Here is a 22636-nt window from a genome sequence, read left to right as displayed (position 1 = left end):
AAAACCCTGGAGGGGAGACCGAGGCAGCACAGCCGATCTTAATGCCGTCGAAGCCCTGGGGCACCAGTTGGGAAGCAGGAGGCATGTTCAAAGGTCCTGAGGCCCACAGTTTATTCCCAATTCCCTTCTTTCACACCGTGAGTAACATTAAGCCAGAGGCTAGGATCTGAGGGTAGAACTCGGTCCAGGAGCCACCTCTGAAGCCAGAACTATTGCAATAACAGCTGATTCTGGGTGACAGGTGTTTCTAGATTTTGGCCTTTCCCCACCACTTACATAATGTGCCCTCACTCGCTCCTTGCTGAGGGCTGCTTCTCCCAGGTCCAGGCCCGTGACTCACCAAAGCAAGAGAGGAAGAGGCACTTCCTCCCCTTCAAGGGCTCACAGTCTGCCCAGGAAACAAGCAATTAGCACACAGTACCACAGATTCAGTGCTAAAGAAGGCTTCTGAGGCAGAATGCAGGGGCAGGGTGGATGTCAGATTCAGATGGGGCCTCCTGGAGGACGCTGACCTAGCCTGAAAGGCTGAGCAAGTTCACCAGTCAAAGAAAGCAGGAAGTGGCCCTCTAGGCAGAGGGGGTGGGATGTGCAAACGCACTGGGGCAGAGAGGACCTTGGCATGGTAGGGGATGCAGTAGGAGAGAAATTTGGATTTCACGCTGAGAGGGCGTGTGAGTTTCCCAGAGCTGCCATAACAAAGTACCAGGAACTTGCTTAAAACAGAAGAAATGTTTTCTCTCACAGTTCTGGAGGCTAAAAATCCAAAATCAAGGTGTCAGCAGGGCCATACTCCCTCTGAAGGCTCTAGGGAAGGATGCTTCCAGCCTCTTTCAGCTTCGGGTGGTGGCCGGCAATCCTCTGCCTGCCTTGGCTTGTAGATGCATCACTCCAATCTCTGCCTTCCTCCATCTTTTTTTTTTTAAGCTTGTGTTTTATTTTTTATTTTTACTTTTTAAAATTTTTATTGGAGCACAGTTGATTTACAGTGTGTGCTAGTTTCAGGTGTACAGCAGAGTGAATCTGTTATACATATACATATATCCACTCTTTTTCTTTTTTTTTTGGCTGCATTGGGTCTTCATTGCTGTGCGCGGGCTTTCTCTAGTTGCAGCAAGTGGGGGCTACTCTCCGTTGTGGTGTGCGGGCTTCTCATTGCGGTGGCTCCTCGTGTTGTGGAACACGGGCTCTAGGCACACGGGCTTCAGTAGTTGCAGCACGCAGGCTCAGTAGTTGCGGTGCATGAGCTCAGTAGTTGTGGCGCACGGGCTTAGTTGCTCCGTGGCATGTGGGCTTCCCAGACCAGAGCTCGAGCCCGTGTCCCCTGCATTGGCAGGCGGATTCTTAACCTCTGCGCCACCAGGGAGGCCCTGCATTCGTTTTTAGATTCTTTTCCCATATAGGCCATTAAAGAGTATTGAGTAGAGTTCCCTGTGCTGTATAGTAGGTCCTTATTAGCTATCTCTTTTGTATATGGTAGTGTGTATATGTCAATCCCAATCTCCCAGTTTATCCCTCCCCCCGACCCCCTGGTAACCATAAGTTTATTTTCTACATCTGTAACTCTATTTCTGTTTTGTAGATAAGTTCATTTGTACACTTTTTGTGGATTCCACATATAAGCGATATCATGTGTTTGTCTTTCTCTGCCTGACTTACTTCCCTCAGTATGACAATCTCTAGGTCCATCCGTGTTGCTGCTAATGGCATTATTTTGTTCTTTTTTATGGCTGAGTAGTATAGTATTCCATTATATATATGAGATATATACATACATATATATTTATTTATTTATTTATTTATTTATTTATCCATTCCTCTGTTGATGGACATTTAGGTTGCTTCCATGTCCTGGTTATTGTAAATAGTGCTGCAGTGAACACTGGGGTGCATGTATCTTTTCGAATTACGGTTTTCTCCGGATATACGCCCAGGAGTGGGATTGCTGGATCATATGGTAGCTCTATTTTTAGTTTTTTGAGGAACCTCCATACTGTTCTCCACAGTGGCTGTACAAATTTACATTCCCACCAACAGTGTAGGAGGGTTCCCTTTTCTCCACACTCTCTCCAGCATTTATTGTTTGTAGATTTTTTGATGATGGCCATTCTGCCCGATATGAGGTGATACCTCATTGTAGTTTTTTATTTTTTTAATAAATTTATTTATTTGTTTGTTTTTATTTTTGGCTGAGTTGGGTCTTCGTTGCTGTGTGCGGGCTTTCTCTAATTGCAGTGAGCTGGGGCTATTCTTCGTTGCGGTGCACGGGCTTCTTATTGTGGTGGCTTCTCTTGTTGCAGAACACGGGCTCTAGGCACGTGGGCTTCAGTAATTGTGGCACGTGGGCTCTAGAGTGCAGGCTCAGTAGTTGTGGCACACGGGCTTAGTTGCTCCGCGGCATGTGGGATCTTCCCGGGCCAGGGCTCGAACCTGTGTGCCCTGCATTGGCAGGCGGATTCTTAACCACTGCGCCCCAGGGAAGCCCCTCATTGTAGTTTTGATCTGAATCTGCCTCCATCTTCACACAGCCTTCTCCTCTGTGTCTCTGTGTCCAAACTTGCCTCTTCTTACAAGCATACCACTGATTGGCTGTAGGGCCCACCTTGCTCCAGTATGATGTCATCTCAACTTAATGCTGTCTGCAACAACCCTATTTCCAAACAGGTCACATTCCCAGGTTCTGGGAGTTAAGACCTGAATTATGTTTTGAGGGGGATGCAAGTCAACCCACACCAGAAGAATAAAGCCACACTGTACACCTGGTGGATTAGGGGGAACCCCACTTTTTACATGGGTTTCCCAGCACAGACTGAAAGCAAGTTCTGCAGGGAGCCCTCTGGATCCACTTTGAGTTCGTGAAGGGGCTTCAGCTCTGCATTAGCTGAGGTCTTCCTGGGGCTTCTGGAAATAACCAGGTCTCACCTGACCTTGAAAGCTGCAGCCCTGTGGACCTGTGGGGTTTGTTCACATGAGCAGACTGGACACAAGGGGACAGTAGAGGGCAATGACCGGATTCAGCTCTACCTCTGTGAGTGGTTTGTTCTGCCCTTCGGCATCTTCTGGTTTAGCCTCCGTTTCCTCCTCTGTGAAATGGGCTGCTACCTGCCTCATAGGGATACTGTGAGGAGCAAACAAGATGATGATGCCGTCAACATTCCAACAGAGTGAGTGCCCTGTCCGTGGGGGTAAATTACAGTTCTAGCTGATTCTAGAACAACAGGGATTATAGCCTCAGACTGATGGAAACAGGGAAGGCAAAGTAAATGAGGGGAAGGAGCCGGAAGGAAATCCCGACACCCAGGTGAGCAGGGGTGGCGGACAGTCAGCTCCTGGTGGCGGTTACCATGCACGAAGGGCAGATCTGATTCAAGAAAAGACTGATATCTAGACTTTTTGTGTCGTATCTCTGATTTGACAGCAAATTTAAAATGTTGTGAAATGCTGTGTGGGCAGGATAAAACTAGGGGTGGTGCATCAGCTGTCAGCCTGCAATTTCAGAGCATGATTTTGGGTAACCTTGCAAGTAGGTGGTGTGCCTCCCGTACTCCCGGATCCCGAACTTATTCATGAGTTACCAGCTGCCCTCCCCGTGTTGAGAGCAGGGGTGTCAGCTACAGACAGAGGGACCAGAGCAACGTGTACATGAAATGGGCGTGTGAGTTGTCTTCAGTCTCGATCTGAAAAAAAGATCCCTCTTTAAAACCTTCTGACTTAATTTGAAGCTTGCTTTTTTCTTTTTTAAATGGAGGTGAAATTTACATAACATAAAAATAACCATTTTATTTCATTTTATTTTATTTTATTTTTGGCTGTGCGGTGGGCATGTGAGATCTTAGTTCCCCAACCAGAGATCGAACCTGCGCCCCCTGCATTGGAAGCATGGAGTCTTAACCACTGGACTGCCAGGGAAGTCCCCAAAATAACCATTTTAGGGTGGGCCCTAATTTTTAAAAATATTTACTTATTTATTTATTTGGCTGCACCGGGTCTTAGTTGTGGCATGTGGGATCTTTAGTTGCGGCATGTGGGATCTAGTTCCCTGAACCAGGATCGAACCCAGGCCCCCTGCATCGGGAACGTGGAGTCTTAGCCACTGGACCACCAGGGAAGTCCCAAAATAACCATTTTAAATGAACAACTCACATGTTGTACAGCCATCACCTCTATCTAGTTGTAAAATGTTCCATCACCCCAAAAGGAAACCCCATCCCCCTGGCAAACACAAATGCACCACCTGTCTCTGTGGATTTGCCTGTTTTGGATGTTTCATATAAAGGGAATCACACATTATGTGGCCTTTTGTGTCTGGCTTCTCTCACTGAGCATCATGTTCTCAAGGTCCATCCACATTGTAGCAGGTGTCAGCGCTTCACTCCTTTTCATGGCTGAATAATATTCCATTGTATGGATGGACCATGTTTTGTTTATCCATTCATCACTTGGTAGACATTTGGGTTGTTTCCAATGTGATCACGCTGCAGTGAGCATTCAGGTATGAGTTTTTGCATGGATATGTGTCCTCATTTCCTTTGTCATTTTTTTAAAAATAAATTTATTTATTTATTTATGTCTGCGTTGGGTCTTCGTTGCTGCGTGCGGGCTTTTTCTAGTTGCGGCGAGCGGGGGCTACTCTTCGTTGTGGTGCGTGGGCTTCTCATTGTGGTGGCTTCTCTTGTTGCAGAGCACAGGCTCTAGGTGCCCGGGCTTCAGTAGTTGTGGCACACGGGCTTAGTTGCTCCGTGGCAATGTGGGATCTTCCCAGACCAGGGCTCGAACCCGTGTCCCCTGCATTGGCAGGAGGATTCTTAACCACTGCACCACCAGGGAAGCCCTTCATTTCCTTTGGATCTCTGCTCTATTTTGACTTTTGACCTCTATGAGAGCAGGGCGACATCTGATTCATCCTTTACCTCCAAGACCCTCCAAGACCTCCAATGCCCCTGGAAGGTAGTGGTTACTCAAAGAACATTCAAAGCATGGTGAATGGGAGAAAGGTGGGCGGGGTGGCGGGTGCGGAGGAAGAAGCATGGATAGATCCCACCCGACAGAGGGTGCCAGCTCATGCCCTACAAGGAACAGAGGTGATGGAATAAATGGTTTTGTTCAAGGAAAAGAAAAAGCATTCTACTGTCCTTCCCCATCTAACTAGCTCCCATTCCAGCTGAGCTGGCACTGCTGAGTTGCAGAGATGAATTAACGCCTCAGTGCTTTCCTGAGCCAGCACACCCTGCAGCTAGAGCCGCTGACAGCCCCATGCACTCTGCAAAACCTTCTGCCTGGAACCATTTCCCTAGGGAGAAAAGGAGCCAGAGCACGTGGGTCAAAGTCAGGCGGCATGAGCTGTGGTCCAAAAAAAAAAAAAACAGTCTGGGCATTGCCAGAGGAACAGGTCTTATTTTGCAAATTCGTGCTCCACCAAGCATTAAAGGGGCACAAATGTATAGCTGGCTGCCTTTCTTTTTTTTTAAAAAAATTACTTTTTAGAAGATTTAGGTTTACAGAAAAGTTGCAAGAATATTACAGAAAATTTCCATACACCCCCACACACACACTCAGCTTCTCCTAAATTAACATCTTACATTAGGCTGATACATTTGTTACAATTAATAGACTGATGTTGATACACTGTTATTAACTGAAGTCCAGAATTTATTCAGATTTCCATAGTCCTTTTCTCCTGATATCCTTTTTCTTTCCTAGGATCCCACCCACGTTCCCACGTAACATTCAGGCATCATGTCTCCTCAGGCTCCTCTGGGCTGTGACAGTTTCTCAGACTTTCCTTGTTCTCGATGCCCTTGACGGGTTTGAGGACTGTGGCCAGAGATTTTGTAGAATCTCCCTCAGTAGGAACTTATCTGATGTTTTTCTCACGGTTAGAGTGGGGCGCTGGGTGCTGGGAGGAGGACCACCTGTGAAGGGCCGTCTCATCCTTCATCTCGGGGTGGCTGCTGTCAACATGAGTCATCACTGCTGGTGTTGACCTCGGTCCCCTGGCTGAGGTCGTGCTGCTCAGGTGTCTCCACTGAAAGGTCACACCTCCCCCTTTTCCGTACTGTCCCTCTTGGAAGGAAGTCACTGTGCCCAGCCCACACTTACAGAGAAGGGGGTTACTTTCCATCTCCTTGAGGGCAGAATATCTACAGACATTATATGAAATTCTTCTCTGCAGGAAAAATTTGTCTCTTCTCCCTGTATTTATTTATTCAATCATTTATTTATATCTGTATGGACTCATGGACATTTTATTTTAAACACTGGCTCACAATCCAATACTTCATGATATATTTTGTTGGTCAGACCAGTCCAGCATTGGCCACAGAGAGCTCTTTCAGTTGTCTGCTATGTCCATTGGACAACTTCTGGCTGCGTTAATAGCAGCAATTCATCGGAGACCAAACCCTGCGGGGTCAGCCCATGAAGAATGCTGCTTATATTCCGAATATAATATAGACGAGACCCTTCTTCTCACTGGGCCTCAGCTTTCCCCGTCCCCACCCCCCCAAAAAAAAGGCTTAATATTTATTAGATGATCCAATGGGAGCCCTCCAGCACTGATTGTTTATGATTTTCTGTGCTCGCGAGCAGATGTATTTTGTCCCAACGATTTCTCAAAGCTAAACAGATTTTGTTGGTGTCACTTTGTCTGAACTCCGCGCTCCTGTGGCTGGACTTGTGGGGCTTGGTGGCTGATGTCCGCTCCTGGCTGGGTCTGCAGGCCACTCTCGGAAGAGACGGGGATGGACTTGCTTGGCAGTGCCACAGAAGACACATCCTGTAAGTTTCCATGCATGCAGAAATGGGCACACGGTCTGGGCTGTGCCCAGCACTGTAACTGTAGAAATGTCAGAGGTCATGCCTCCTGGGTGGAATGTCAGGGAAGGGGATTGCTCTGCTCCAAGTCCTGCAGGGAAAGCAGTGTGGTTGTGGGCCAGAGACGTGTGTGGGCGACATCATGAAGTCAGTTGCTGTGTGTCCTTGAACTAGTTGCTTAGCCTCTCTGTGCCTCCAATGCCTCATCTACTAAATACAGTAGTAAGCCTCCCACAGAAGGGCATGCAAGGATTAAACGAGATGATTTGTGTAAAGTGCCCAGGGGATGCCAGGCACAAAGTCAGCCCTGGGAGGGCTTTGCTGCCCTGAGCACTCAGGAGGGCTCATGGCTCTGAGGATCCAAAGCCCCAGACTTTGAGGACAGGGGGTCTGGGGCAGCCCGAGAAGCTGCCTCAAACATGTGTTCTCTTCGATGACATCTCCTGGCAGAGTCCTGCTGAGGGTCCCCGCTCTGCCTGCATTTCCCCCATGCAGCCCATCACAGAGCCCACCCTACAGGGGAAAGACTGCCCAGAGAGGGACAGCCACATCCCTGAGGTCACACAGCAGTGAGAGCCAGCTCTGCCTACCCCTGTACCACACTATGCCCATGAGCCAGGTAGGGGGACCAATTTGTTCCAGGTTTCTGGGGCCGATCTGGATGGTTGGTCACCCTGGAGTACCAGCCCTTCTTCCTGCCTGAGCACATGGGCTCTGCCCGGTGTTGTCACATCCCCACAGGGTGACCTTGGGCAAATCCTTTCACCCCTCTGGGCCTCCATTTCCTACTTCTGTAAAACGAGGAGTGTGTAGTAACAGTACCCCACTTCCTAGGTGTGACTGGCTAAACGATGACCCCCAAAAATATCCAGATTCTAACTCCAGGAACCCCTGAATGTTCCCTCACATGGCAAAAGGGATTTTGCAGATAGGATTAAGTTAAGGAACTTGAGATGGGGAGATGTGATCATCAATTTTATGTATTCACTTGCCTGGCCCATGGTACCCAGCTATGTGGTCAAACATAATTCTAGATGTTTCTGTTGAGGGTGTTTTTTTAGATGTGATTTACATTTAAATTCATGGACTTTGAGTAAGGCAGATTGCCTTCCATTGTGTGGGTGGGCCGTGTCTAATCAGTCGAAGGGCTCAAGAGGAGGGAGGGGGAAAAAAAACTCAGGTGTGATTCATCCCGGGGCAAAATTCCTCTCCAGCTGTGGACCTATGAAATCAGGCAATGTCTCTGCTTCCAAAACACAATGGCGGGATGGACATAGAATAGATATTCTCATTCCAAATGGGAGAAATTGGAAGGAAGAAAGGGGTCACGGGTCCCAGCAAGTCTGAAACTTGGCAGGGCAAATTCCATTAGGTTTTACGCCTGGAGAATCATCTTCTTTGGCTCATTGCCCTATCCTCCAGGTCCATGTGGTGGCATACTGCCGCCGTGCTTCCTTGCACCTTTAGTCTTACTGCCACCATGCTGTGACCCACAGCTTGACCCCATCAGGAAGAGTAGCAGTATTTTAAATCAAGCACTCCTGATTCACTGCTCCTAACACACTTCCCATGAAAAAGGCAGAGTGAGTTGAGAAGTCTGGGGTCGGATCCTTGGGCAAGTCCCTGCCTCAATGTCCACATCTGTAAAATGGGTGACATTTCCCACCACACAAGGTCATGGTGAGAGCTAGAAATCATGCCAGTGCCCCACACATAGCAGGCACTTGATAAATGTGAATGCTGTGTTTCTATCATTTTCTGCCAAAGCGAATGTTTCTATCCCAGTGTCTCCTGAAGCAGTTACCTCTGACCTCCTGCTTAGGGACCGAGAGATTCAAAGTGAAAAAAAAAGTGAGATTCAAAGTGAAAAAAAAAAATGTGGTCCATTTAATTATGGATCAATGGGGGCTTCCCTGGTGGCGCAGTGGTTAAGAATCCGCCTGCCAGTGCAGGGGACACGGGTTCAAGCCCCGGTCGGGGAAGATCCCACATGCCACGGAGCAACTAAGCCCGTGTGCCACAACTACTGAGCCTGCGCTCTACAGCCCGCGAGCCACAACTACTGAGCCCACATGCCACAACTACTGAAGCCCGCGTGCCTACAGCCCATGCTCTGCAACAAGAGAAGCCACCGCAATGAGAAGCCCACGCACCGCAACGAAGAGTAGCCCCCGCTCGCCACAACTAGAGAAAGCCCATGCGCAGCAACAAAGACCCAACGCAGCCAAAAATATAAATTAATTAATTAATTAATTAATTAATTTTTAAAAATTATGGATCAATGAATGTCTTCATCCAATAAAAGAGGCGTAGGAGTCTCCTACTAGTTTACTTATTTTGTCCTCAAAGGCTGTGTAATGAGACAGGGTAAACCTGAGGGGCTGGCTCTGCTCCGCGGGCTGTCAGATGGGAGGCAGCCAAGGAGGAGAAACCACCTTTTACAAGGAGACCAGAGTCCAGGCTAAGAGTCTTTAGGAGGAAGCAGTCCAAACCATGGGGAATATCCATCCCGACAGGCTTCAGAGTGAAATGGGAGGATCCTGCCCTTCTGTGCCTCAGTTTGCTCATCTGTTAAAGGGGGCAATAGCAAAGTTGGAACGTGAAAACGCAGGGGAGAGCTTTGCAGAGTGTCTGGCTTACGTTACACGATCACTAAAAGTTAGTTGTTAGAGTTGAGCATCACAGAGAGGCCAAAAGCAGAATGTGGACATTCTCTGCCAGCCTTAGCCAGAGGAACAAGACTCGCAGATATTGGTAGGTCCAGAGCACACCATCTGGAGCCCAGGCTGCCCGGGGTCTAATCCCCACATCATTGTTCAACCTTGACTCGACTCACCTGTGAGTCCCATTTTGCAGATGGTAAAAGTGAGTCAAGCTCAGAGCAACATGGCACTGCAGGGTCACGGAGCTGGTGAGTAGCGAGGTCAGGCTCTGAACCCAGGTCTGCCCTACGTCCAAGCGTCCGCCCTTGACCTCCGCGCTAGATGGTTACATTAACCGCTGCCATGAAAGGATGTCCTCTGACTTCTAACCACTCCCCTCAATGGGGCGGAGTGGATCTCCACCGGGTTGGGAACAGGAGAGGGGGAAGAAGAAAGAAAACAGCAAAAGCGACTGATCTTGTTTTGCTTTTGTTTTTTTCTGTTTTCCTGTTCCCCCACAGCCCCTCCCAACACTCTGAACTTCAACGCGGCTCATCGTAAGCGGAAGACGCTGGTGGCCCCCGAGATCAACATCTCCCTGGACCAGAGCGAGGGCTCCCTGCTGTCCGATGACTTCCTGGACACCCCCGATGACCTGGATATCAACGTGGATGACATCGAGACCCCAGATGAGACCGACTCGCTGGAATTCCTGGGGAATGGCAATGAATTGGAGTGGGAAGGTGAGGTCGCTCGTCGCACCTGCCCAGCCCCCAAATCAGACCCCAGCGCTCCCTTTGGCTTGGGGACCAGCTGACCGGAGGCCCCCTCCTCCATCCCTGTAGGCTCAAGGGGGACAGGTCTTCCAACCCGCGGCTCCCAGGACAGCTCCTGGGACTCCACGCACATTTTCTCGTGGACTTGTGGACTTTGCTGGGAGATGTGTCTTTCACCCGATTCTCAAAGGGGACCGAGACCAGAGGAAGGGCCTCCCCCTGATTCCACAGGTGTTTGTGGAGCAGGTCTTGATTGCTGTGTAGGGGGCGGCAGGTAGATCAGGCGGGGGCATGTCAGGAATAGACATCGCCTGCCTGCTCATGTGGCCATCGGAAAGCCAGGCTCTGGGTAACGGAAAAAATGTACACAAGATAATTGCACCTGGTCATCGGTGCTGTGAGGGAAATGAGGTGATGGGAGAGGGCAGGGGGGGGGGTCTCACTGGGGCAATTCAGCCCCCCGCCCCCAGGGGACACTGGGCCATGTTTGGGGACATCTGTGGTTGTCATGACTGGGGGAATCCTGGCATCAAGTAGGTGGGGTCAGGGAGGTGGCTCCAAACCTCACAGTGCCTGGGATAGGGAAGGGGGCTCCACAGAGAATGATCGGCCCCCAAATGTCAAAAGCGCCCAGGCCGAGACTCCTTGAACCAGGCTACCTGGGGGTGGGGAGGACTCTTTGCAGGGTTGCTGGGACAGGCCTCCCTGGATGGGTGTTATTTGAGCTGACATGCTGAGGCAAGAGCACAGGTCAGAAAGGTGGCGATGGCGGTGGCCATGGGGATGGAAGCAGAGCCACGGCGCTTGTTGTGGATGTGGAGTAAGAAGGGGAAGAGGGGGTTGAAGGTGACACCTGGGTGTGGGGTCTGAGCAGCTGAGAAAACGGCCAGGCTATTTTCTGAGGCGGGAAGATTGCTGGATGATGGGTGGGAAAGAGGCAGATATTTCAAGCGTGGTTAAGAATCCTGAGAAGCCCAGAGAGGGCAAGACTGTGTGCAAGGTCACACAGCAAGAAACGGGCTCTACCCAGGCCAACCGCCTGACTGAGCACTTTCCTGTGTTCCACGGCTTGGGGAAAGAAAAATTATTATTTAGGCGTGACTTTTGGACTCCCAGGTCCTCCGTCTCGCCCAGCAGCCCCAATCTAACACCGCCTGTCAGCAAAGGGTAGGGTGAGCGGTTTCGCCTCTGGCCTGGGGAGAGAGGAGAGGGCTCTGGGGCCACAGGCGGCGAAGGTAGCCCGGAGAGGGAAGCTGGGATGAGGTGTCCGGACTCGGGTGTCCCTTCCGCTCACCTTCCCCCCCGCCCCCCGCTTCCAGATGACACCCCCGTGGCCGCCGCCAAGAATATGCCTGGGGATAGTGCGGACCTGTTCGGGGATGGCTCGGCAGAGGACGGCAGTGCCGCCAACGGGCGTCTGTGGCGGACAGTTATCATTGGGGAGCAGGAACACCGGATTGACCTGCACATGATCCGGCCCTACATGAGGGTGGTGACCCACGGAGGTGAGGCCACACCCCTCGGGCCCCCTCCCGGCTCCAGCAACTGGAGGCCCATCAGTGGCCCTCTCTGGACCTCAGTCTCTTCTTCTGAGCCAGGGGGATGTTAAATTAAGCCCTAGTGTCCGGGTGTGCAGGGGTGAAACTCGCAGGGGGGCAAGGCGTAGGCATGCCGGATGCACACCGGAGGTGTCTATGAGGGTGGCTGGCGTCCCCCGCCAAAGGCGGAGACAGGTCAAGCGTTGGCTGGCTTCTCCAGCCAGGCTGCTGTGACTCAGAGCTGTACCCTCTGGGTGTGCGCAGTGGGTGGGAAGGGGCTGGCCAGCGACGAGGCCGCTGCACGGGGCAGAGCAGGGGGCGGCTCAGAGCTGGGAGACGGCTCTACCCATCTCTGCCTGGGGCTGCTCACTCATTGGCCGCCTCTCCCCAGGGTACTACGGGGAAGGTCTCAACGCCATCATTGTCTTTGCCGCCTGCTTCCTCCCAGACAGCAGCTCCCCCGACTACCACTACATCATGGAGAACCTCTTCCTGTAAGTGGCCCACCCCCTCCGTCCCAGCTGCCCACAGTTCTGAGGGTCCCACCCGGTGGGCGGGACCATGCTGCAAGAACCACGTTGGGTGGGGGGCTCTGCCCGGCACCAGGGAAGGGCTGGGCCGCCAGCAGACCTGCATCTGAGTCCCCTGCTCACCCGCTGGGCCTCATGGGTGCAACTGTCATCATCCCTAGCAATTATGGAGCATTTACTATGTGGCAGCCACAAAGTGAAGGGCTTGGTATGTGATAATGCATTCCACCCTCGACACGACACTGTGGGTTAGTTACTGTTGCCTCCCATTCTGTGGCTGCAGAGCCTGAGGCACAGAGAGGTTAAGTCACTTGCCCAAGGACACACAGGTACAGTTTTATTATGATGGAGACAGATAATATGGATAAAGCGCCTGGCAGATGACAGTAGGAACTCAGCAAATCATTATCACTCCTATTATCATTATTATGAAGATTTCCTTCTTACACAGCGGGGCTTGGATGCCAGGTGGGCCAGAGGACAAGGAGGTAGTCATGGAAGGTCAGATCGGAAAGTGGCCTGAGATACCAGGGAGCCCAGTCTCCCCAATCTACAGATGGGGAAGTAGAGGCTGAAAGAGAGGAAAGGATTTTTCTGGGACTTCCTTGGTGGTGCAGCGGGTAAGACTCCACGCTCCCAATGCAGGGGGCCTGGGTTTGATCCCTGGTCAGGGAACTACATCCCACATGCATGCTGCAACTAAGAGTTTGCATGTCACAACTAAGGAGCCGGTGAGCTGCAACTAAGGAGCCCGCCTGCCGCAACTAAGACCTGGTGCAACCAAATAACTAACTAAATATTAAAAAAAAAAAGAAAAAGGGACTTCCCTGGTGGCACAGGGTTAAGAATCCGCCTGCCAATTCAGGGGACACGGGTTCGAGCCCTGGTCCAAGAAGATCCCACGTGCTGCGGAGCAGCTAAGCCCACGCGCCACAACTACTGAAGCCCGCACACCTAGAGCCCGTGCTCCGCAACAAGAGAAGCCACCGCAATGAGAAGCCCGTGCACCGCAACGAAGAGTAGCCCCGACTCGCCACAACTAGAGAAAGCCCGCGCACAGCAACGAAGACCCAACGCAGCCAAAAATAAATAAATAAATAAATAAATTTTTTAAAAAATGTTGTTTGAAAAAAAAAGAAAGAAAGGATTCTTCTGAAATCACTTAGGGGGAGACAGGCCTGGGACAGACCCCAGGCCCCAAATGTCCAGTGCAGTGGATTGTTGGCTGTGGGTGCCTGTTCCCCAGGTGTATCTGGGGCTGTTGAAGCCCACCTCCCAGGATTAATGGAGACCATGTATATAAATCACTTGGCATCTAGTAAGTGCTCAATAAAATAGTAACTACTACAATCACTGTGCCTACTGACACAAATTTGGGGTGGGCTGGGGTCATCCCCCACCCCCCGCCCCGGGCCGAGTATGCCAGGACAGCCAACAACACCTGAACAGGTGTGGCTGGCAGAGCCAGGGCAGGCAGAGGCAGAAAGGGCAGGTGCCCCAGGGGTTCAGTCCCGGGAACTGGGCTTCTTGACTCTGAGCCTCTCTGTCGGGTCCCCTGTCGTCTGTGTCCCGTGACCAGGTACGTCATCAGCAGTCTGGAACTCCTTGTGGCCGAGGATTACATGATCGTGTACCTGAATGGTGCCACGCCTCGGCGGAGGATGCCCGGCATCGGCTGGCTGAAGAAGTGTTACCAGATGATTGATAGGAGGTGAGTGGGTGGGGCTGGGGGACCTCCTCAGGGTGCAAGGGGCCCTGAGGTCCCTCTGAAAGGTGTGTAGTGGTCAGCTGGGGCGGCCGTAACAAAGCACCAGACTGGGTGGCTTAAACAATAGATATGTGTTGTCTCCTAGTTCTGGGGGCTAGAAGTCCGAGATCAAGGTGTCTGCAGGGTTGGTTCTTTCTGGGGCCCTGAGGGAGAATCTCCCCTGTGGACACCTGTGTGCAAATGTCCCCTTTTTAGAAGGACACCAGTCATAGTGGATTAGGGGCCCACCCTACTCCTATATGACCTCACCTTAACTAATTTCTCCTACAATGACCCTCTTCCCAAATAAGGGGGCTGCAATTCAACATGCCCATAATAGGTGCTCAGAACCAGGGGGCCCCAGAAAATCTTTCAGAAATGGGAGACGCTGTGGCCACGAAGTCAAATGCTCAGACTCTAAATTAAGAGAGATTGGGGACCAGACATCAGCTCTGCCACCTGCAAACTCTGCGAGGGGGCTTAGCTTTACCGAGATTCCACCTCCTCCCTGCCAGTGGAGATAATCATAGCACCTCCTGGGCACAGAGAGAAGGTAACACCGGTTAGCTGCTCCCTCCCCGGGGCTTTCCCAAGGAGCCCATTTTGCTTCCTCTGTCTCCCCACGCAGACTGCGCAAAAACCTGAAGTCCTTAATCATCGTCCATCCATCCTGGTTCATCCGCACCGTGCTGGCCATCTCCCGCCCTTTCATCAGGTAAGGTCATGACCTGGGCCCAGATAGCCACCTGGGTTTTTGTGTGTCTTATTTTTTAATCTGCATTTTCCAGCTCCTCTCTGATGAATCTATATTGTTGCGTTAAACAGTTTAAAATCATATGTATTGTTATGTAGTGACGAACATCACATCACGGGGTCGGGGGGTGGGAATAGTAACAACCAGCTCTCCCATATTGAATGTTGGATACCTTTTAAAGTTTACAAGCCACAGCCCTGAAAGGTTGACTTGGCCGCGCCCATTTCATGGATGAGGAAACTGAGGCTCAGACTATTCCAGGGAATCACCCAGAGTCACACAGCAAGGTCACCAGCCCACCACACGCCCTCAGAAGGAAGCCCGGCTCCATCCACTCTGGAATCTGTGAGGGAGGGGCATTAGGATGCCAGGAGGGTCTGACCCACTCCTGGACAATGATATGGTGAACTGATACCTGTGTGTTTTGGGGGTGCCCGAGACTACCCTCAGGTTTGATGATTTACCAAGAGGACTCACAGAACCCAGAAAAGCTGTTGTGCTCAGGGTTACAGTTGATTACAGAGAAAGGATGAAGACTGAAATCAGTAAAGGAAAAAGGTGTGTATGGGATTCCAGGAGAAGCCAGAAGGGAGCTTCTGATTGCCCTATCCCAGTGGAGTTGTACCCAAAGCCCTTCGTTCTCCCTGCAATGATGTGTGACCACGTGTAGGAAGTACTGCCAACGAAGAAGCTGACCTTGGTGTCCAGGGTTTCCACCAAGGCTTGGCCACACGGGGATGGAGTGCCCACGCAGCCCCCTTAGTTCCTCAGTAACTGATATGATGGCCCAAGACCCCACCAGGAAGCACATCTTTAGCACAGACTATGGGCCCCGGGTAAATGAAGACACTTACCAGATGGGACATTCCTAGGGCTTACAGGTGACCTCCTGTGAGTCTCAGGAGCTGGTTCTTTCTTTGGAATGTGCACGAGATAGAAGCACCTGGACACACAGAGCAAGTGAAACAAAATTAGTCATGTTAAATGCCCTCGTCAATCACATAAAACTAAATGTACATTTAATGTAATATAATTCAAAACATTGAATTAAATGAAGACCCTTCATTTCCACGTTCCCAGTGAAGAATCTGTGATGAGTTTAATAGACGGGGTCAAACTTTGCCTTGAGAGCATCACAGCGCTGAGGCAAGGAGGCAACTTCAGACGCTCTGTTCAGTGACTCCCAAGCACCCTCAGACATTTGCACATTAGTGAAATCAGGCCTTTAATACACTAATTATGGGTCATTTGTGTTAATGATGACAATTACCGGGCAAAACAGTAGACACACACTTCAGCCTAACAGAATTGCCTTCTGTCCTCGACATCCTGTAATTCGGGAACTGAAATTTGCCTTGAATGCAGATAATTCTCTCACTTTGGGTTGCTTTTCCTACTTTCATTTTACTTTATTATTTTTTTGGCCGTGCTGCACAGCTTGTGGGATCTTAGTTCCCCGAGCGGGGATCAAACCCGCGCCCTCGGCAGTGAAAGCGTGGAGTCCTAACCACAGGACCCCCTGGGAATTCCCTGGGTTGCTTTTCCTGTGGTGAATTTCAAAGGTCTCATTTTGAGCTTTCAGAGAAATAGGAGGGGAGAGTGGGGTAAAGTAAGCTTCCCTGTTTAAAAGCCAAGGGAAGTGGAGACAGATTCTGAGCTGCCACCCAGCCCTAGCCCTAGGTTCTGCGATTGTATCTCAAAAAGAACTCCTGATTATTCCACGATGATCTAAACATGGGCATGTGCCTCGCCCTGAACTGGAATTCTCCCTCCCGAGAGCCCTGCTTCCCAAGACAGAGCTCAGCTCACAGGCAGACAGCATCGTCACGTGGAAACCGGGTACCTGTTTCCAACAACAGACATGGCAGCTTTACCATGGCGTCCTCACGATGGGATCTCGCCTGTATTTATAGCCCACTGCTCAGACCACAGGTGTCGCCTCTGTGCCCCCTAAAAACACCTTTGCAACCAATCAGATCATCCACCCTCAGAGCCCCCCAGACCCGGGGTATTCAGGTAGAGTCGGTCTGAGACTCACTCCCCGTCCCTGGGCCCTTTACTTTTCTGTCACACCAACTGGAGGAAGAACTCATGTTCCAAGAATAATTTTTTTTTAATTAAGGAAATAAATTTCAGGGGCTTCCCTGGCGGTCCAATGATTAGGACTCTGCGCTTTCACTGCTGAGGGCGCGGCTTCAATCCCTGGTGGGGGAAATAAGATCCTGAAAGCTTTGTAGCTCAGCCAAAGAAAGAAAGAAGGAAAGAAAGAAAAGAAATTTCAACTGCACGAAAGGGGTGGGGTTTATTTATTCCAGTACACATGGCCGCTTTGTGACTTTCTGTGGGAAAACCGTCTATCATTCCAGTACACATGGCCGCTTTGTGACTTTCTGTGGGAAAACCGTCTATCATTCCCTGATCGGTTCCCAGTGGCCTCTGCTGATTAACCTGTGTATTTTTCTCTTATGGACACTGCAAACTGTAACATTCCTCGTGGGTCTCCATTTTCCCCGGGGGCCGGAAAGTTTGAGCCGAATTCTTATCTAATCTCTAAAAATAGATGTAAAACTTCTTGACACAGTTTTGTAACTATGTGACTCTTACTTTTTTTCTTTTCTTTATTGTTATTTGATTATTTTATGACTTAGTGTCCTGTTACATTCTCTTGGCCTTATATTTCTCATCGTTAGAAAAACTGATGTGAGGGACTTCCCTGGTGGTGCAGTGGATAAGACTCTGCACTCCCAGCACAGGGGGCCCGGGTTCCATCCCTGGTCAGGGAACTAGATCCCACATGCCTGCCACAACTAAGAGTTTGCATGCCACAACTAAGGAGCTTGTGTGCTGCAACTAAGGGGCCCACCTGCCGCAACAAACACCTGGTGCAACTAAATAAATAATTTTTTTAAAAAGGAAAAAAAAAACTGATTTGACCTTGAAAAAAGTTTATTGGACATTTTACCAAAATTAGGTTTAAGGTAACTTTTTAAAAAAATAATCACGAGTTCAAAGCAACGCGCTGGTGACAAAGCACCTCAGTGGGTAGCAGACGGCCAGAGCTGGGGTTTGGACCCGAACAAGCCATTCATCCCGAAAGAATGCAGAATGAATCAGCAGTCCACATGTGCACCTGTCTCGTGACCAAAGGACTACTGGTGCCATCCGGGCAGTGGCGATTGTGCCAGAAAAGCATTCTTGGGAAGATTCACACAGAGGAGCAACTCCTGGGGAGGATGGAGCCTGGAGTCTAGCAGCATCTCTTTCCTCTCTGCTTCCTTCAAAGAATTTCCTCAGCTCAGCAAGGACTGGTGTCCAACACGTGGTTCAGGACGCTTCTCTTCTTGCAAGGGGAGACCCCGGGTTCTGCTCTGTTCCCCCACTAGGGGCCAGGGGTGGAGGCTGGCACGGGTGGGGAGGGAAGCTCGGGCGAAGGTTCTTGGGGCATCCCGGAATAGTGTTGCGTGTGCATCACTGTCTGCCATCGCTCCTTCTGGCCCTGAGGAGCCACCCTGAGGGCTGGCTTTCAGATGTCTCCCTGCTTCTTCTCCCACCAGCGTCAAGTTCATCAACAAGATCCAGTATGTGCACAGCTTGGAAGATCTGGAGCAGCTCATCCCCATGGAGCACGTGCAGATCCCAGACTGCGTGCTACAGTGAGTGTCCCTGGGCCATGGGAACACCCCCCCCACCTCCACCCCCATTGCGCCTGGGCTGCTCGCCTCTCAGCCCCCTCCGCTCAGCCCAACCGAGCTGCCAGGGAACCAGACCTGTGTGGGAAAGCAGAAAAGAAGGAAATACAGTGAAACAAGCTCCTGTGAAATTACAGAACACAGCGGGCCTGGCTATCTAGTGCAGGCCGGGGGCCAGTGAGCCCTGGCCCCCTGGCTTGTCTTTATAAATAAAGTTTTATTGGCACACGGCTACACCCATCCATTTACAAACCATCCATGGCTGCTGTCGAGCTACAACAGAATCGAGAGGTTGCCACAGAGATTGGCCTGCAAAGCCAAAAATACTGATTCTCTGGCCCTTTACAGAAAAACTTTGCCCTGATGGAGGGGCCTGTAGACCAAACCCACGTCAATGAGGGGGTCGCTTTATACTGGCTGTGTTCGGGCCTGATGCAAAAAATGTCCGCTGAGCCGCATCTACTCCAGATGCTGGAATATACCAACCAAACAGATATCCCCTGCCCTGGGGTGGGGTGGGCGTGGGCAGGCTTGTAAAGCAACTGCAGGAAACAAAAAAGACCAGTAGACCCGTCAGCTCCGACTCTCCTTTCTGCTCTAAGACCTGGCGTGTATTCGGATGTGACAGTGAGATTGCTTCCCTGTTCCCAGAGGGAAGGGGATTCCCAGCCTGCATCTCATGTGCTTTCCTTTCTCTCTCTTCCAGGTACGAAGAGGAAAGGCTCAAAGCCAGGAGAGAAAGGTCTGTGCGGAGTGGCCTGTGCCCGGGCCAGGTTAGGGCTGGCGCTGAGCCGGGCCCACAGCTGGGGGGAAATTGGTGGTTTCCGCTCAGTGGGGACCCATGTCATGCACGCACGTAGCTCAAGGCCCTGCCCTTCTCTCGAGGGCTTGGAGTCAGAGCCAGGCTCAAATCCAGGCTCCCTCATTTAGTCACAGAATGATATTAGGCAAGTGAAAAGTTCACAGCCACCCTGAGGGTTATTGTGAGAAATCAGGACCAACGTAACCCACCGGACAAAAATAGTGGACTCCATAGAGAGTCCTCCTAGTAATCCTGATGACAGTGGGGGGAACATAACCCGCTCCATGCTCGCCCCTGCCAGACTTACCCCAGAATCGCCCCTTCACTGACTTATTGGCTAATTTTCGAGAGTGGCAGTGCTCACAGAACTTCAGGACTATTTCGGTCCCACCCAGTTACGGAGCCCTTATACCATTCCTGTATCCTTTCACATCACCCCCATCCCCACCCCTCCGCCCAAGAGGAGGGCAGGGCCAGGATTCCTAAAAGCGTCTGATAGGCCGGGAATCTGAGGCTCAGAGAGGGCAAGGCACCTGCTCAAGGCCACACAGCAAGTCTGAGAAAGAGTTGGGGCTTTCAGTGAGTTGAAAGCATGCCAGGCCCTGTGCCAGCCTGGGGGAGACTGAGGCCATTAAGACTGAGTCCTGGTCCAGAAGTTTCCTCAAAGGGCAAAGGGGAGGGTTGCCTCACCGAGTGAGGAAAGCAGATCCTGGGGCAGGACAGGTGATGTCAGCAGATGAGACACATAATGAGAAAAATTACGGCGGCTTCACACAGCGTCGTTTAATAGTGATGAGTGTGAGTGGAGTGGAAGGGGGCGTGGAGGGCAGCAGGACCCGCCATCCCACGCCTTCCAGGGAGTTTTCCTCCTTCCCCTCCTCTCTCTTCTCTACTCCCTCCCTCCCTCCCCTTCCTCTTTCCTTCCTTCCTGTCTTGTTTTTTTGGTTTTTTTTAATATCTTTAGTTGCGGTAAAATACACAGGACATAAAATTCACCGTCTTAACCATTTTTAAGTGCACAGCCCGGTGGCATTAAGTACATTCACATTGTTGGGCAACCATCCCCACCATCCATCTCCAGAACTTTCTCATCTTCCCCAACTGAAACTCTGTCCCCATGAAACACTGACTCCCCAGCCCCTGGCCCCCACCATCTAATTCCTGTCTCTGTGGATCTGACTCTCTAGGACCTCGTGTGAGTGCAATCAGACAGTATTTGTCCTTCTGCGTCTGGTTTATCTCACTGAGCATCATGTTCCCAAGGTTCATCCACATTGTAGCAAGTGTCAGAATCTCCTTCCTTTTTAAGGCTGAGTAATATTCCAGTGTGCAGATAGACCACATTTTGTTCATCCATCACCTCTCGATGGACACTGGGGTGGTTTCCACCTCTTGGCTGTTGTGAATTGTGCTGCTGTGAACATGGGTGTACAGTTATCTATTCAAGTGCTTGCTTTCACTTCTTTGGGGTGTATATAGACCCAGGAGTGGAGTTGCTGGATCTTATGGTAACTCGATGTTTCATCTTTCGAGGAGCAGCTAGAATCTTTGCCACAGCGGCTGTCCCATTTGACATCCTCACCCACCAGCCACGTGCAGTTCCAATTTCTCCACATCCTCGCCAACATAGTGACAAATGTTCTACGTTTAAGGTAGTGGCCATCCTGCGAACTTCCCTGGCGGTCCAGTGGTTAAGACTCTGCGCTTCCACTGCAGGGGCTGTGCGTTCCATCCCTGGTCGGGGAAAGGAGATCCCGCACACCACGTGGTGTGGCCAAAAAAAATTTTTTTTTAAATTTTAAAGGTAGTAGCCATCCTGATGGGTGTGAGGTAGTCATGTCTGTCGGTCTGGCTTCTTTCTTTTCCTCCCTTTCTCCCCACCGCCAGGTCCCCCTCTCCTCTGTCCCTCTGTCTGAGTTACGCTCCTCCCGCCTCCTGAGCCTTAGCTATGGATGGGAGTAGAGAGGTGACAGGACAAGCAGGGCGCCCACCTTCCAGAATCACAGCACACGGGCAGCAGCGTCCAGGGAGCAAGTGCATGAGGCCCCTGCGGCGGCGATAAGCTGAGATAAGCGCACCTAAGGAATGGCCCACAGCCCCTCCCCCTCCCCCCCGCCAACCATCTGCGTCCACCTTCATGAACCCCTGGCCATCCCATCACTCAGTCCACCCTCTGGGCCCCCGCGTTTCCCCGGGGGCAGCCAAACCCTCTCCTGATCGCTGTCGGGACATGGTGGGTCCAGACAGAGGGGCCAGTGGGAGCCGAGAGCCCCTGGGCCCACTCGGCTGGCTGGTCATCCCTCGTCACCTCTTTCTGTCCCCAGCGCAAGGCCGCAGCCAGAGTGCGTCCTGCCCAGGTCTGAAGAGAAGGTGGAGGCGGGGCTGGCGGAGGACAGGTAAGTGTGTGCAGGTGGCCACAGGGCCAGAGCCCACACCCGCGGGGGGCTGCTGAGCCCAGGGAACCACAGATGAAGGTGATCTGACATTACCATGGTGCTGAAGTAAGACCACCACTGTGAATCAGCCAGCATGAGGCCCATTCCATCGAGCCATTTTAATGTAAATTTAGTGCCTCCGTAGTTTTGGGCAACCAGCACCTTCTCCAGTTCCAGAACATTCCATAGCCCAGAGGGAGACCCTGTACCCTGTTAAGCAGTTGCTCCCATTCCTATCCTCCCCCTTCTTTTTCTCCTTTTTTTTTTTTTTCCCGGCTGGGCCGCAGCATACGAGATCTTAGTTCCCCAACCAGGGATAGAACCTGTACCCCCTGCAGTGGAAGCATGGAGCCCTAACAACTGGACTGCCAGGGAATCCCTCCTTTTTTTTTTAAATCCAGCAACTCTCTACTGAAAGTCCTTTAGTGCCTCACCCTGGGATGTGTAGACAGACGGCACGACCCCCTCCCTGGCCTCTAGAGGCCCCTCCCACCTTTCCTGTCTCTTTCTTCAGGTCTGCCTCCTGCATTTGACCCTTGTCGTACCCTCCTTCTCCTGTCCTTGAGCTCCTTGAGGGCAGCGGTTGCATCTTGGGACCACTGCCCCCTCCTCCTCCCACCCTGCATCCAGCACAGGCCAAGCACGGGGACCAGGGGCAGCTGATGTGGCCGAGAGACCAAGATCTGCTCTCAGATGAAGGTTCCAGCTGGTGACCTTTGTGCAGGTCCCGGTGGATGGGTTCAGCCTTCCCAGTGGGTGGACCTGGAGCAGCAATAGTGATTTCATTTTGTGGCAGCGAAGGGGCTCAGACGTTCTCACGACTGCCTGTCCTGGCTCATTTGTTACACAGCTGACACGTGCTGACACTTGCTTTGTGCCAGATCAGGGTGCAGCCATATTGGCCCTCATGGGG

At 51.3% G+C, this 22636-nt stretch overlaps 1 protein-coding gene across 1 annotated transcript in view; it reads left to right on the top strand.

Moving 5' to 3' along the window:
- ATCAY (ATCAY kinesin light chain interacting caytaxin) overlaps nucleotides 1-22636 on the top strand; it is a 39540-nt gene that overhangs the window by 8576 nt on the left and 8328 nt on the right. The window contains exons 3-11 of the mRNA XM_061189069.1: nucleotides 6716-6774; nucleotides 9974-10195; nucleotides 11548-11733; nucleotides 12158-12260; nucleotides 13876-14007; nucleotides 14672-14758; nucleotides 18352-18450; nucleotides 19193-19228; nucleotides 21613-21684. Of these exons, the coding sequence (XP_061045052.1) occupies nucleotides 6716-6774; nucleotides 9974-10195; nucleotides 11548-11733; nucleotides 12158-12260; nucleotides 13876-14007; nucleotides 14672-14758; nucleotides 18352-18450; nucleotides 19193-19228; nucleotides 21613-21684 (996 nt within the window). The remainder of the gene's footprint in view (nucleotides 1-6715; nucleotides 6775-9973; nucleotides 10196-11547; nucleotides 11734-12157; nucleotides 12261-13875; nucleotides 14008-14671; nucleotides 14759-18351; nucleotides 18451-19192; nucleotides 19229-21612; nucleotides 21685-22636) is intronic.

Source organism: Eubalaena glacialis, chromosome 4 (assembly GCF_028564815.1).
Source record: "Eubalaena glacialis isolate mEubGla1 chromosome 4, mEubGla1.1.hap2.+ XY, whole genome shotgun sequence".
Classification (NCBI taxonomy): domain Eukaryota; kingdom Metazoa; phylum Chordata; class Mammalia; order Artiodactyla; family Balaenidae; genus Eubalaena; species Eubalaena glacialis.
The sequence above is the reverse complement of the archived record's forward strand: the minus strand, read 5'-3'. Positions and strand labels throughout refer to the sequence as shown.